The sequence below is a fragment of the Ylistrum balloti genome, unplaced genomic scaffold, assembly GCF_031769215.1.
Source record: "Ylistrum balloti isolate Yb309-2 unplaced genomic scaffold, AGI_CSIRO_Ybal_v1 Utg371260, whole genome shotgun sequence".
In the NCBI taxonomy this organism is placed as follows: domain Eukaryota; kingdom Metazoa; phylum Mollusca; class Bivalvia; order Pectinida; family Pectinidae; genus Ylistrum; species Ylistrum balloti.
This window is the reverse complement of record NW_026782679.1, coordinates 381,606-397,921: the sequence shown is the minus strand read 5'-3', so window position 1 is coordinate 397,921 and position 16,316 is coordinate 381,606. Positions and strand designations below refer to the sequence as shown.

The window sequence follows — 16,316 nt, the reverse complement described above, 5'->3', positions numbered from 1 at the left end:
AACTGTTTGTCACGCTAACAAATGTAAATGAAAACATGCTATCCCATAAATCTTCAAAATATGTTTTCAATTACTTCTGTTCGTTCAATATTGCCAAGTATATACATTATTTCTCATTTCTATATACAAAAACTATAAACAATAAATACTTGTGCAATAGAAGCAAAACAAAAAACAAAAACAAAAATACACAGCTTTCACCTCACCTAACTCTTCATTAAAAATAGCCCCTCCACCTTCTTAAGTATCTCCTTACCTTCCCGTCACCATAAAACAGACAAATGTACATAGTCCTGGGTAAGTGTAAAAAAAACTTTGTCCTGTAACAGTGTTTAGTACCAGGTAAATCTGACAAATTCACAGTCCTGGGAAAGCGTTTTAAGAAGGCTTACACTTTGTACTGTAACAGTGCTTAGTACCAGGTAAATCTGACAAATTCACAGTCCTGGGAAAGTGTTTTAAGAAGGCTTACACTTTGTACTGTAACAGTGTTTAGTACCAGGTAAATCTGACAAATTCACAGTCCTGGGAAAGTGTTTTAAGAAGGCTTACACTTTGTACTGTAACAGTGTTTAGTACCAGGTAAATCTGACAAATTCACAGTCCTGGGAAAGTGTTTTAAGAAGGCTTACACTTTGTACTGTAACAGTGTTTAGTACCAGGTAAATCTGACAAATTCACAGTCCCTTACACTTTGGGAAAGTGTTTTAAGAAGGCTTACACTTTGTACTGTAACAGTGTTTAGTACCAGGTAAATCTGACAAATTCACAGTCCCGGGAAAGTGTTTTAAGAAGGCTTACACTTTGTACTGTAACAGTGTTTAGTACCAGGTAAATCTGACAAATTCACAGTCCTGGGAAAGCGTTTTAAGAAGGCTAACACAAAGTTAAAACCACAATAAGATAATTTATATATGACAGGTTTATTATTATGCCTACAGATAAGACGTCCAATAACTTGATACTGCAAACATTATTACAGTTCCTGTATAGAAAAAAGAACTAGGATTGCAGTATAATGAAGGAAACCGCACCAATACATCATGGACTTACACATACGAAATTCTGACTAATTACGGTTCGGTACTACAACCATTAAGATTGCCTATTATTTGTAAGAACATGGGCGAAGAACTTTTGACAAATCTCCTCCTATGCAACATATCTTTGAAATAATATATGAAATAATTATATTTGTCTACCCTGTACACAACCATACCCCATTCTAAATTGAAAGAGAGGATCGAGTGACAAGTTTATGGTTGACAACATTTTTCTATTGTGAATTTTGCATTTCTGGAGAGCAACGTTACTGCATCAGCAGCCTATGGTGTTAATATGTTGCAGTTGATTCGATATTTCAGGGCCTTTTCTTATTATCACGATTTCCTTGCAAGAAGTCGTCAACTGACCGACAAACCCGTAACACAGGGTTTCTAAACATGCAGGTTGATGGAAGTTATGGGGAAGTTTTACGGTCGTCATAGTGATCTCATTCAGAAATATTCGTTTAGTTTTTGCGATATGAATCTGATCGTGTTTGATGCTCGTTTGTTTGCCTGTTAACTCCGTTGTTTTATATCTTGTTCTCATTTCAGAACGTGACATTACTTACTTGGATTGACAAAGGTTTACATGGCGACTCTCGTCGATGAAGCGGAAGACACTTACTCTTCCGGAACACATGGTCTTATTCTCCTGGTACTTTCCAGGAGTCTCCTAGTCAATCTTTATTTTGTTCATGTTTTGCCCTTGATTTATTGACTTTCAGTTTGGATTATGATTATGTTGGTATTTTTTTGTTTGTTTTTTGTCCTGAACCAATGTTTGATACTGGGTAAAACAGACATAATCACAGCCCTGAAGTAAGTACCGAGAACATATGGCTAGATTATAGTCATGAATCAACGTGTAAAACAGAGTAAAGCAGGTGAGATTAAAAACCTAGAAAAGTGTGCATTTCCTGGTAATGCAAGCTTACTCATAGATTGACTTAGAGTAAAAATAAGTTTGAATACCTCAATGTTTTTTTTTTTTTTTTTGTTTTACGATTTTAATATAAATAATTACCTCTCATTGTTTCAACATCCTGTTGTTCCACATGCACTCAACGAAGTGTCTCTCACCGTATTACGTACACTAACGTCTTTTAGTTTTGCACTGTTTTTACAAACAATGTTTAGGTATTAGACTATTTATGCACGTTGGCTCCAGGTTGCGTGTATGTTATCTGGCATTCAAAGCCACTATCCATGTTTCAAAACTAGTCGACATTGGAGTTGTCATAGTGACCGGAACAATACATTGTAATACTAATTTCTTGAGTACCAGAACAATCTGACAGGGTATATAGGGACACAACTACGTAACGGTCACACAGTTTTACCAGGAGGATGTGATGTAGTCCGTAGATGAGTATAAATCCGTAGTTTTTGTAACAAACATAACATCACTCTATTTTAGAACTGGACCTGAAGCGACATAGACAATTTGTTGTAATCATATTCATAACTCTTTGGAAAAAGGAAATTTCTTGAAACAAAACTTTATCCGGTTGAAACATTCTAAACGAACATCATATGCACACAACTACTCTAATTATGTATAGAATGTGAATATGTATGACTCAATTACAGATAAGACTAATAATCCTCAAACCACACCACATGCAGGTGTGTTTGAGTCATCTGTTCCATGCAGCCATTGTTGTGTTGAGAAGTGTACACGTCGACTGAAGTATAGTGACCTACATCAGTCCGGACTAACGAGGCTGTCATTTAGAAATGTTTTACCGATATCACCCACAATCAATAACTACTTAACATGGAAAATCCAAAACATAAAACCTGAGATGTCTATCGCTTGTTTTTCCCGGTTGAAAAGAAAACTTGCGTTTGACTAGCTTTCATCGATCCTTATCGACGTATGCTCATCCATCTTTGTAAAGATGACGGTGGGTGTGTACTGATGTACATTATACTTACACATGCAGTGTACCATTGATTGTGTATCAGTTAGAGCTACGACACAATAACAGGACAGGTCGCTATCGACATGTACAAAACACATTCCATCCTGTACACAAACGAGCATATCGCAACATCAAAATTTCCAAATTTGGAAGTAAAGATAACAAACGCAATTTGGATGTTATCGGCAATAATTGCGAATTTTGAAAGGAAGGGATCTGATTAAGTGCAATCGTCCGGATAAGCGGAACACAATGGCAACCGTTTGATAACCATGACGTCTGAGATAAGAATGGCGACAGGAAGCTGGTCTTCACGTGATAGCTCGGATAAGGTCACTGGTATAACACTGAAGTCGTCCCTACATATTGTTTTGGGCACTGAACAACATTATATAATGTTGCTGATACAGGCATGACAGATGGAGTCAATAGTCTCCCTCTTAAGGCAGTACAAAGTGTCCTTGTACACTAGCACGGCACTGTCTGTTTCTGTTGGTTACCTGCAATGGTCACCATGAGACCTATAGTCGATACCATGGTTACATTGCTTCGGGATTTCGAAATGTTTAAAGTTAAGAGTATCTCTAAAATTAGGCATAGAGGACGATTTTTACATCTTGTAGATTGCAAAATTCTCTGGCCGTCAAGTTTAATTTTATACTTAATTAAGACTTGCTTGCTGTGAGCTTTTGAAAGATATATTTGCATTTTGTTCTTTCCTTCCTCAGACGAGGCTAACAACACGTGTCTTACAAAGTTGAAATAATGCGCGATCATAGCCTTTTAAGGACTGACCATAATTTGCATTATATCATCTTACCTATTAGTTATTAAGTAACGGCATATGTAGAATAACGGTCGGTGGTTAAAATGGGTCACTATGACAATTGTTCACATACAACCATCGCCTGTAAGGCAAAGAAATGAAATATGAACCATGCATGTGGTATCTTATAAACCTTCCACATTTATCTGCCCGTCATGGTGTGTTACATACTAAATGTAAAGTCGGCCAACATATCGAATTTGCCTTGTAATATCAACTTGTTAATTCGCGTTTGCCAATTAATTATATGAAATTATTAAATAATTGAAAGGTACTTCTTCAAAGCAATAAGATATGATACATTTCGATGCGTCTAGCAAATGAGTTTGTTAACGAAATTGTTAATATAATCAAGTTACATATACCTTATTAATCTTGTTGTCCATTAAACAAATCTTAAGAGGCTAAGTTGATACACAGAGATGAGAAATTCTGATGTTGAGGGGGTTAGTATTTCCAATAAAAGATACTGTCTGGATGAAGAACGTGTGTGCTCAGCGGTTATCATTGTTTGCTACATCCGTAAAGAATATTATATTTTGTGTCACCCTCGCAAGGTCGGAGAAATCATATTTCTGCTGCATATTAAAGCATGTTGTAAAATCATTTCGAATACTATCGCAAATCCCACGGATTCACTATATACAAAATAGGAAGCTGTGTTTTCCCTCGCATTCAATTTTACTCTCTAGAAAAACCGAAAAGGCACCATGTAAGAACGTTGATCTATAGACAAACTGACTTTTCACCGTCTTCTCAGACTCATTATTCAACGTGATCTTTAATAGACCCACTATATATTCTACCATATATTGTGTTTATCATAACTTTGACAGAAATGACAAACATTTTTTATGAAAAAAAGAATGAGTTTCCAAGGAATAAAAATAATTCCACGCTTGTTGTAGTCTTATTGTTTGCCTTACAAAGATAGCAGAATATTTTTTTTTTTAGATATGAATTAAGATCACAATGGCTGAGATTGGTCATTAATCACGCAAGGTCAGTTTAAACATAATGGCGTATTATTGCATTTAATAAATGACAGATAAAAATCTGTAATCTGATAATCTAGCCTAGAGAACACCTATCGGGATCCGGAGTCTAGCACATCAACATGTAGCATTTCCTTTCACTTCTGTCATTCCATTGTATGGCTGCTGTATTCGAGGTCACATTCCGTCATTCTTTCTCTAGCTCAGGAAGTCTCGTGATGCCGTCACTGTTACAGGTGTATATTGGATTAAACTAGTTGGTACAGATAAGGTTTTGGTGTACCAGCAGACCTTGTAACCCCATATTACTACCATCAATCCTGATAGGTATCACATTACGGTATCTGATGTTGTATACCTGACGAATAGCCCCAAACAATGGTCTGTCCTTACCAGGTAGACGAAATAAATGAAATATTAAAATCATATCATCTTGAAATGTAGTTTGAATGTGTAAGGAATCCTTGAAGTTGTCATAATCAAATCGTAATGTGGAGCAGTATATAAAAATAAACTAGATAAGCTTGCCATAGAGATCAGAGACATCTGAAAACGGAAATTGAAATAAAAATGATATAAAAATGAACTTGAAATTCATGTAAACGACAGGCTTGTCACAAGTGTGAAGGTCTTGCACACATACGTCAATGCTTGTTATTCAATGACAAGACCTTCCTTCTACAGTAATATTATACAATATACCAGTACTAGGACCAAACAATAATACAATATACCAGTACTAGGACCAAAACAATAATACAATATACCAGTACTAGGACAAAACAATAATACAATATACCAGTACTAGGGACCAAACAACACAATATACCAGTACTAGGACCAAACTATAATACAATATACCAGTACTAGGGACCAAACAACACAATATACCAGTACTAGGACCAAACTATAATACAATATACCAGTACTAGGACCAAACAATAATACAATATACCAGTACTAGGGACCAAACAACACAATATACCAGTACTAGGACCAAACTATAATACAATATACCAGTACTAGGACCAAACAATAATACAATATACCAGTACTAGGGACCAAACAACACAATATACCAGTACTAGGACCAAACAATAATACAATATACCAGTAATAGGGACCAAAAAAAATAATACAATATACCAGTACTAGGACAAAACAATAATACAATATACCAGTACTAGGACAAAACAATAATACAATATACCAGTACTAGGACAAAACAATATTACAATATACCAGTACTAGGGACCAAAACAATAATACAATATACCAGTACTAGGACAAAACAATAATACAATATACCAGTACTAGGACAAAACAATAATACAATATACCAGTACTAGGGACCAAACAACACAATATACCAGTACTAGGACCAAACAATAATACAATATACCAGTACTAGGAACCAAAACAATAATACAATATACCAGTACTAGGACAAAACAATAATACAATATACCAGTACTAGGACCAAAACAATATTACAATATACCAGTACTAGGACCAAAACAATAATACAATATACCAGTACTAGGACAAAACAATAATACAATATACCAGTACTGGGACCAAAACAATATTACAATATACCAGTACTAGGACAAAACAATATTACAATATACCAGTATTAGGACAAAACAATATTACAATATACCAGTACTAGGGACCAAAACAATAATACAATATACCAGTACTAGGACCAAACAATAATACAATATACCAGTACTAGGACCAAAACAATATTACAATATACAAGTACTAGGACAAAACAATAATACAATATACCAGTACTAGGACCAAAACATTAATACAATATACCAGTACTAGGACAAAACAATACAATATACCAGTACTAGGACAAAACAATACAATATACCAGTACTAGGACAAAACAATATTACAATATACCAGTACTAGGACAAAACAATATTACAATATACCAGTACTAGGACAAAACAATAATACAATATACCAGTACTAGGACAAAACAATATTACAATATACCAGTACTAGGACAAAACAATATTACAATATACCAGTACTAGGACCAATATACCAGTACTAATATACCAGTACTAGGACAAAACAATACAATATACCAGTACTAGGACAAAACAATAACAATATACCAGTACAATATACAATATACAGTACTAGTACCAAACAATAATACAATATACCAGTACTAGGACCAAACAATAATACAATATACCAGTACTAGGACAAAACAATATTACAATATACCAGTACTAGGACAAAACAATATTACAATATACCAGTACTAGGACCAAAATATAATACAATATACCAGAACTACGACAAAACAATAATACAATATACCAGTACTAGGACCAAAACAATATTACAATATACCAGTACTAGGAGAAAACAATAATACAATATACCAGTACTGGGACAAAACAATATTACAATATACCAGTACTAGGACAAAACAATAATACAATATACCAGTACTAGGACCAAAACAATAATACAATATACCAGTACTAGGACAAAACAATAATACAATATATCAGTACTAGTGGGAGGGGTTTGCAGTATTTAGGTTCTTAAAATACAATAATGGAGCAAAGTTACAGTTTACATTTTTTTCTGCTAGAATATGTTCGCATTGATTTCCACATCTTAAAATTTTAAAATTACATAAAACATTATCCAACCTTAAAATATATTATTTGCAACTGTTACATACACACGAGAATCATAAATCAATAAAACTAGAGGAAATACAAACAACAGAAATATTACACGGAAATATCCGAATAAGTACAAGGAGAATGATAACTTGTGTTCCGGAAGAGTTAGCGTTTTCTGGTTCGTCGACAACACTCGCCATGTAAATCTTGGTCAGTCCAAGTAAGTAATGTCACGTTCTCCAACTTGAACACAGTTTATGATAACGGAAGCAACAGGCCAACTTACGAGCATCAAAAACGTCTAGCATCGCATCGCACAAAACAAATTAATACCGGATAGACTGTTTAATGTAAAGGAACCTTTAAAATATGACATTCCAAATTGGGTAACATAATAAATACATTGTCAATTTAGAAAGTTGTTTCTAGTTGACTACAATTTTGATGAAACGCCGAATCGCAGATAGATTGGTACGAAAAGTATTTGTTACACTGTTGACTCACACCTAACCTGGGAAAGGAGAAGAGAGGGACCAAGTTGTCAGCCAGCATTTCGAAACGTTTATATTCTTATTTCCACCTGTGTCATATCCTGTACAAGTGACGTTGCATCTGGGAAGATTGAACAATGGAACAGTCATGCATACTAACGAGGACGTACACATCTAATTACATATTGCACAAGGCAACATAAGTTTCCCGACAAGATCCTGTTGACGAAATCTCGATATTGGTAACACACTTTTGAACATCAAACCAAATCCGGCATGCGAATATCTTAGCTCGGAGAAACAAGTATCTAACTGTCTAGTAAAACGAAGAGTCCATAGTAGAAAAATAAAATACATTTATCATACAGGTTAGATGGAAAATTATCATTGTTGTTTTTTTCTGTAAAAATTGTCAAAGTAAACGACTGAAGTAGTAGGTTAGTCTGTTGTGTACTTAATTTCCAATTGTGTTGTGTTTCTACAATGGAAATCGTCAATAATTGTTCTGTAATTAAGTCAAGACATCACTGATGTATTCAAAAGTGCTATAGTGAAATTGAAGGACTAGACAAGGCTTCTGTCACTTGCTTTAAACAGTTCTTCGATAAATTCACCATCATAAAAACCTCCTGCCAACAGAAAAGCACTGATTGTTAGGAACAAGACTAGATAAAGGTTACATCTAGTTTCGAGACTGAGGAGATATGTTACGAGACTAAATATACTAGTGCCAGGTATATTCCGATTTGCAGGATTACATAGCAAGGAATGATGAACATATTAAGTGCCTTTTAGGAAACTTCAGACTTATCATACAAAATTACAAATGATTCCATTGCATTTGACGATAATTCAAAATCAAAATTAAAATGTCATTTTTGAGATGAATTCGTAAAGTGGAATGTTTTAATCACAATTCGAGATCTTTTCGTCATAATTTGAGATGATTCGTGGTAACGTAGAAATAATTTCGTTGTTATGTAAGATGATTTATCGTTATAATTTGAGATGATTCGTGGTAACGTAGAAATAATTTCGTTGTTATGTAAGATGATTTCGTCGTGATGTAAGATGATTTCGTCGTTATGTAGTATGTATTCGTCATTATGTGGTATGTATTCGTCGTTATGTAGTATGTATTCGTCGTTATGTAGCATGTATTCGTCGTTATGTAGTATGTATTCGTCGTTATGTAGCATGTATTCGTCGTTATGTAGTATGTATTCGTCATTATGTGGTATGTATTCGTCGTTATGTAGTATGTATTCATCATTATGTAGTATGTATTCATCGTTATGTGGTATGTATTCATCGTTATGTGGTATTTATTCATCGTTATGTAGTATGTATTCATCGTTATGTGGTATTTATTCATCGTTATGTGACATGTATTCATCGTTATGTGGTAGGTATTCATCGTTATGTAGTATGTATTCATCGTTATGTAGTATGTATTCATCGTTATGTGGTATTTATTCATCGTTATGTGGTATGTATTCATCGTTATGTGGTAGGTATTCATCGTTATGTAGTATGTATTCATTGTTATGTGACATGTATTCATCGTTATGTGGTAGGTATTCATCGTTATGTGGTAGGTATTCATCGTTATGTGGTATGTATTCATTGTTATGTGGTAGGTATTCATCGTTATGTGACATGTATTTGTCGTTATGTGGTAGGTATTCGTCGTTATGTGGTATGTATTCATCGTTATGTGACATGTATTCATCGTTATGTGGTAGGTATTCGTCGTTATGTGGTATGTATTCATCGTTATGTGGTAGGTATTCATCGTTATGTGGTAGGTATTCGTCGTTATGTGGTATGTATTCATCGTTATGTGGTAGGTATTCGTCGTTATGTGGTATGTATTCATCGTTATGTGGTAGGTATTCATCGTTATGTGGTAGGTATTCGTCGTTATGTGGTGGTATGTATTCATCGTTATGTGGTAGGTATTCGTCGTTATGTGACATGTATTTATCGTTATGTGGTATGTATTCATCGTTATGTGGTATGTATTCATCGTTATGTGACATGTATTCATCGTTATGTGGTATGTATTCGTCGTTATGTGGTGTGTATTCATCGTTATGTGGTAGGTATTCATCGTTATGTAGTATGTATTCATCGTTATGTGGTATGTATTCATCGTTATGTGGTATGTATTCATCGTTATGTGGTATGTATTCATCGTTATGTGACATGTATTCATCGTTATGTGGTATGTATTCATCGTTATGTGGTAGGTATTCGTCGTTATGTGGTGGTATGTATTCATCGTTATGTGGTAGGTATTCGTCGTTATGTGACATGTATTTATCGTTATGTGGTATGTATTCATCGTTATGTGGTATGTATTCATCGTTATGTGACATGTATTCATCGTTATGTGGTATGTATTCGTCGTTATGTGGTATGTATTCATCGTTATGTGGTAGGTATTCATCGTTATGTAGTATGTATTCATCGTTATGTGGTATGTATTCATCGTTATGTGGTATGTATTCATCGTTATGTGGTATGTATTCATCGTTATGTGACATGTATTCATCGTTATGTGGTAGGTATTCATCGTTATGTGGTATGTATTCATCGTTATGTGGTAGGTATTCATCGTTATGTGGTAGGTATTCATCGTTATGTATTCATTGTTATGTGGTAGGTATTCATCTTTATGTGACATGTATTTGTCGTTATGTGGTAGGTATTCGTCGTTATGTGGTATGTATTCATCGTTATGTGACATGTATTCATCGTTATGTGGTAGGTATTCGTCGTTATGTGGTATGTATTCATCGTTATGTGGTAGGTATTCATCGTTATGTGGTAGGTATTCATCGTTATGTGGTAGGTATTCGTCGTTATGTGGTATGTATTCATCGTTATGTGGTAGGTATTCATCGTTATGTGGTAGGTATTCGTCGTTATGTGGTGGTATGTATTCATCGTTATGTGGTAGGCATTCGTCGTTATGTGACATGTATTTATCGTTATGTGGTATGTATTCATCGTTATGTGGTATGTATTCATCGTTATGTGACATGTATTCATCGTTATGTGGTATGTATTCGTCGTTATGTGGTATGTATTCATCGTTATGTGGTAGGTATTCATCGTTATGTGGTATGTATTCATCGTTATGTGGTATGTATTCATCGTTATGTGGTAGGTTTTCATCGTTATGTGGTATGTATTCATCGTTATGTGGTAGGTATTCATCGTTATGTGGTATGTATTCATCGTTATGTGGTAGGTATTCGTCGTTATGTGGTATGTATTCATCGTTATGTGGTAGGTATTCATCGTTATGTGGTATGTATTCATCGTTATGTGGTATGTATTCATCGTTATGTGGTAGGTTTCCATCGTTATGTGGTATGTATTCATCGTTATGTGGTAGATATTCGTCGTTATGTGGTATGTATTCATCGTTATGTGGTAGGTATTCATCGTTATGTAGTATGTATTCATCGTTATGTGGTAGGTATTCGTCATTATGTGGTAGGTATTCATCGTTATGTGGTAGGTATTCGTCGTTATGTAGTATGTATTCGTCGTTATGTGACATGTATTCGGTGTTATGTGGTATGTATTTGTCGTTATGTGGTAGGTATTCATCGTTATGTGGTATGTATTCGTTGTTATGTGGAAGGTATTCATCGTTATGTGGTTTGTATTCATCGTTATGTGGTAGGTATTCATCGTTATGTGGTAGGTATTCATCGTTATGTGGTATGTATGTGGTATGTATTCGTCGTTATGTGGTAGGTATTCATCGTTATATGGTAGGTATTCATCGTTATGTGGTAGGTATTCATCGTTATGTGGTATGTATTCGTCGTTATGTGGTAGGTATTCATCGTTATGTGGTATGTATTCATCGTTATGTGGTAGGTATTCATCGTTATGTGATATGTATTTGTCGTAGTGTGGTATGTATTCATCGTTATGTGACATGTATTTGTCGTTATGTGGTATGTAATTGTCGTTATGTGGTATGTATTCGTCGTTATGTGGTAGGTATTTATCGTTAGGTGACATGTATTTGTCGTTATGTGACATGTATTCGGTGTTGTGTTGCATGTATTTATCGTTATGTGACATGTATTTGTCGTTATGTGGTAGGTATTCATCGTTATGTGACATGTATTCGGTGTTATGTGGCATGTATTTGTCGTTATGTGACATGTATTTGTCGTTATGTGGTATGTATTCACCGTTATGTGACATGTATTTGTCGTTATGTGGTAGATATTCATCGTTATGTGACATGTATTTGTCGTTATGTGGCATGTATTCGTCGTTATGTGGTATGTATTCATCGTTATGTGGTAGGTATTCATCGTTATGTGGTAGGTATTCATCGTTATGTGGTAGGTATTCATCGTTATGTGGTATGTATTCGTCGTTATGTGGTAGGTATTCATCGTTATGTGGTAGGTATTCATCGTTATGTGGTATGTATTCATCGTTATGTGGTAGGTATTCATCGTTATGTGGTAGGTATTCATCGTTATGTGACATGTATTTGTCGTTATGTGGTATGTAATTGTCGTTATGTGGTATGTATTCGTCGTTATGTGGTAGGTATTTATCGTTAGGTGACATGTATTTGTCGTTATGTGACATGTATTCGGTGTTGTGTGGCATGTATTTATCGTTATGTGACATGTATTTGTCGTTATGTGGTAGGTATTCATCGTTATGTGACATGTATTCGGTGTTATGTGGCATGTATTTGTCGTTATGTGACATGTATTTGTCGTTATGTGGTATGTATTCACCGTTATGTGACATGTATTTGTCGTTATGTGGTAGATATTCATCGTTATGTGACATGTATTTGTCGTTATGTGGCATGTATTCGTCGTTATGTGATATGTATTCATCGTTATGTGGCATGTATTTGTCGTTATGTGACATATATTTGTCGTTATGTGGTAGGTATTCATCGTTATGTGACATGTATTTGTCGTTATGTGGTAGGTATTCATCGTTATGTGACATGTATTCATCGTTATGTGACATGTATTTGTCGTTTTGTGGTAGGTATTCATCGTTATGTGACATGTATTTGTCGTTATGTGGCATGTATTTGTCGTTATGTGGTATGTATTCATCGTTATGTGGCATGTATTTGTCGTTATGTGACATGTATTTGTCGTTTTGTGGTAGGTATTCATCGTTATGTGGTATGTATTCATCGTTATGTGGCATGTATTTGTCGTTATGTGGCATGTATTTGTCGTTTTGTGGTAGGTATTCATCGTTATGTGACATGTATTTGTCGTTATGTGGCATGTATTCGTCGTTATGTGGTATGTATTCATCGTTATGTGGCATGTATTTGTCGTTATGTGGTAGGTATTCATCGTTATGTGACATGTATTCATCGTTATGTGGCATGTATTTGTCGTTATGTGGTAGGTATTCATCGTTATGTGACATGTATTTGTCGTTTTGTGGTAGGTATTCATCGTTATGTGACATGTATTTGTCGTTATGTGGCATGTATTCGTCGTTATGTGGTATGTATTCATCGTTATGTGGCATGTATTTGTCGTTATGTGACATGTATTTGTCGTTATGTGACATATATTTGTCGTTATGTGGTATGTTTTCGTTGTGATGTGGCATGTATTCGTCGTATTGGGAGATACATTTGTCGCTTTGAAATTTATTCTTTGTTGTGTGAAGGGTATTGGTTGTTGTGTGAGATGTTTATTGTTGCCGTTGTTAATTACGGAAGCAATTGTCTATCTTGAAACCGAATGTATTATCCTTTACAGCAAGCTCTCCCTGGAGGAAACACCGATTACCAGCATCTGAATATAAAAATGATAAAGCAAAAATTCAGTATTTTGTTCGTTTACAGATAAGATATATTATATTGTTAAGTCACGAGCGGAAGATTTATTTCATTTAAATCAATTTTAAAATTTTAATTTACATAGTTATCTTTTATGCGTTTCAATTAAAAAATACAGAAAAACAGTACATCATATTTTAGATAATTCAAGCACCAAACAATTTTTCTCGAATCGGATGTTTTTTTCACTTAAATTGAAATGGACAAAATTGACTATGGGAATATCTGTCGGTAACGTATACCAAAATATGTAGTATTTCAATTTAGATTGAGTTCGATAGGCAGTAAATGACAAGATTGTCAGTTATAGACAGGGGACACTCACTAAAAAGGTACTTAATGTCTCATGAGTCACAGTTCTACGTATATCTGTGTTGCCATTTCATTTAAAATTTAGTTTATCATATCACCATTTCACTCAAGTATATGAATTTTCCATTTGAGTTCAATCCAGATAGCGATCCTCTAGAATGTGATAGCATCCAGATTGGAGTGGTAAATAACATTTGAGAAATATAATTTTGTCATCTGCTGTGTCACAGGGCAGCATTCGCCATTGAGTTAGGAGATAAGTTGTAATGGTGTCCTTTAACATAAGATAAATGGACGCTACTCCACAATTTACCGATCCACCATGAGATAGTGATCATACAGTAACATCCTTTGACATTCCGCCCATATTTCTATCATTCCTTCTCACATATATCTGACGAGAAGATCGCCTCCATTTGGATACTTATAAAGCAACGGTATATGAATTGCCGCGTATCTTAAGTGTATTAATTACCATTTGGTCGACAGTACGTCTTGGCGAAGTGTCAACAACGCCACGCTCACTGTACTGTATCCCCCTAATAACCAAGCCGGCCGTGATACGAGTTTCACAAACAAAGCCGATTGATTATGCATAGTTGAAAGCTTAATTGTATCATCGTTTCTAGAAAGTTCTTGTTGTTAATATTGTGAAGTGCTTAAATCAACGTCCCGTGATATAAAGCCGTGACTAGATTCACATATATGTATAACATAAAATAAACATTATTATATATTTATAACATAAGATCAACATTATCGTATATTTATAACATCAAATAAACAAAGTAGAATATTTATCCTTTTATTTATAATACATCACATTATCGGTCTGTTATCCAACTAAGTCTCCCCTGTAATAATTTGGCGTTTATGTCAGTAATACTCTGGGGTATTTTCACTGCCTACGTCAGTAATAATTCAATTGTGATATCGTGATATGTATAAGGACGTTACGTTGAAGTACAAATGGGCGTAACAAAGTGTCTGTTTCAATATTGTTTTGTCTTTCACATTTTGACTTTAAAGCCTGTCAAAATGTAACGTTTTGGATTGGTTTGATACAACTTGTCTTTTTTCCTTATGAAATTTGATAACACTCGCCGAGGTTCGCAAAAATTTTTTTAAATGCTGTCGACAAATGAATTTAGTACAACATTAGAATGTCGAATAGAGAGTAACACGAACCTTAGCATCACTGACGAGCCCTAGCTCGGAACAGCTGTATGATGTAGCATCACTGACGAGCCGTAGCTCGGAACAGCTGTATGATGTAGCATCACTGACGAGCCGTAGCTCTGAACAGCTGTATGATGTAGCATCACTGACGAGCCGTAGCTCGGAACAGCGGTATGATGTAGCATCACTGACGAGCCGTAGCTCGGAACAGCTGTATGATGTAGCATCACTGACGAGCCGTAGCTCTGAACAGCTGTATGGTGTAGCATCACTGACGAGCCGTAGCTCTGAACAGCTGTATGATGTAGCATCACTGACGAGCCGTAGCTCGGAACAGCTGTATGATGTAGCATCACTGACGAGCCGTAGCTCGGAACAGCGGTATGATGTAGCATCACTGACAAGCCGTAGCTCGGAACAGCTGTATGATGTAGCATCACTGACGAGCCGTAGCTCGAAACAGCTGCATGATGTAGCATCACTGACGAGCCGTAGCTCGGGACAGCTGTATGATGTAGCATCACTGACGAGCCCTAGCTCGGGACAGCTGTCTGATGTAGCATCACTGACGAGCCGTAGCTCTGAACAGAAGTATGATGTAGCATCACTGACGAGCCCTAGCTCGGAACAGCTGTATGATGTAGCATCACTGACGAGCCGTAGCTCTGAACAGCTGTATGATGTAGCATCACTGACGAGCCGTAGCTCGGAACAGCTGTATGATGTAGCATCACTGACGAGCCGTAGCTCGGAACAGCTGTATGATGTAGCATCACTGACGAGCCGTAGCTCTGATCAGCTGTATGATGTAGCATCACTGACGAACCGTAGCTCGGAACAGCGGTATGATGTAGCATCACTGACGAACCGTAGCTCGGAACAGCTGTATGATGTAGCATCACTGACGAGCCCAACCTCGAAACAGCTGTCTGATGTAGTATCACTGACGAGCCCTAACTCGAAACAGCTGTATGATGTAGCATCACTGACGAGCCGTAGCT

At 35.7% G+C, this 16,316-nt stretch overlaps 1 protein-coding gene across 1 annotated transcript; it reads left to right on the top strand.

The window, feature by feature from the left end:
- Positions 1-9,020: 9,020 nt before the first annotated feature.
- LOC132561661 (uncharacterized) lies at positions 9,021-10,487 on the top strand (the record flags this gene model as incomplete). The annotated part of the gene is made up of 3 exons (XM_060226362.1): positions 9,021-9,123; positions 10,202-10,221; positions 10,437-10,487. Coding segments are annotated over exons 1-3 (174 nt in total), but the record flags the coding sequence as incomplete, so codon positions are not given.
- Between the last annotated feature and the right edge of the window lie 5,829 nt (positions 10,488-16,316).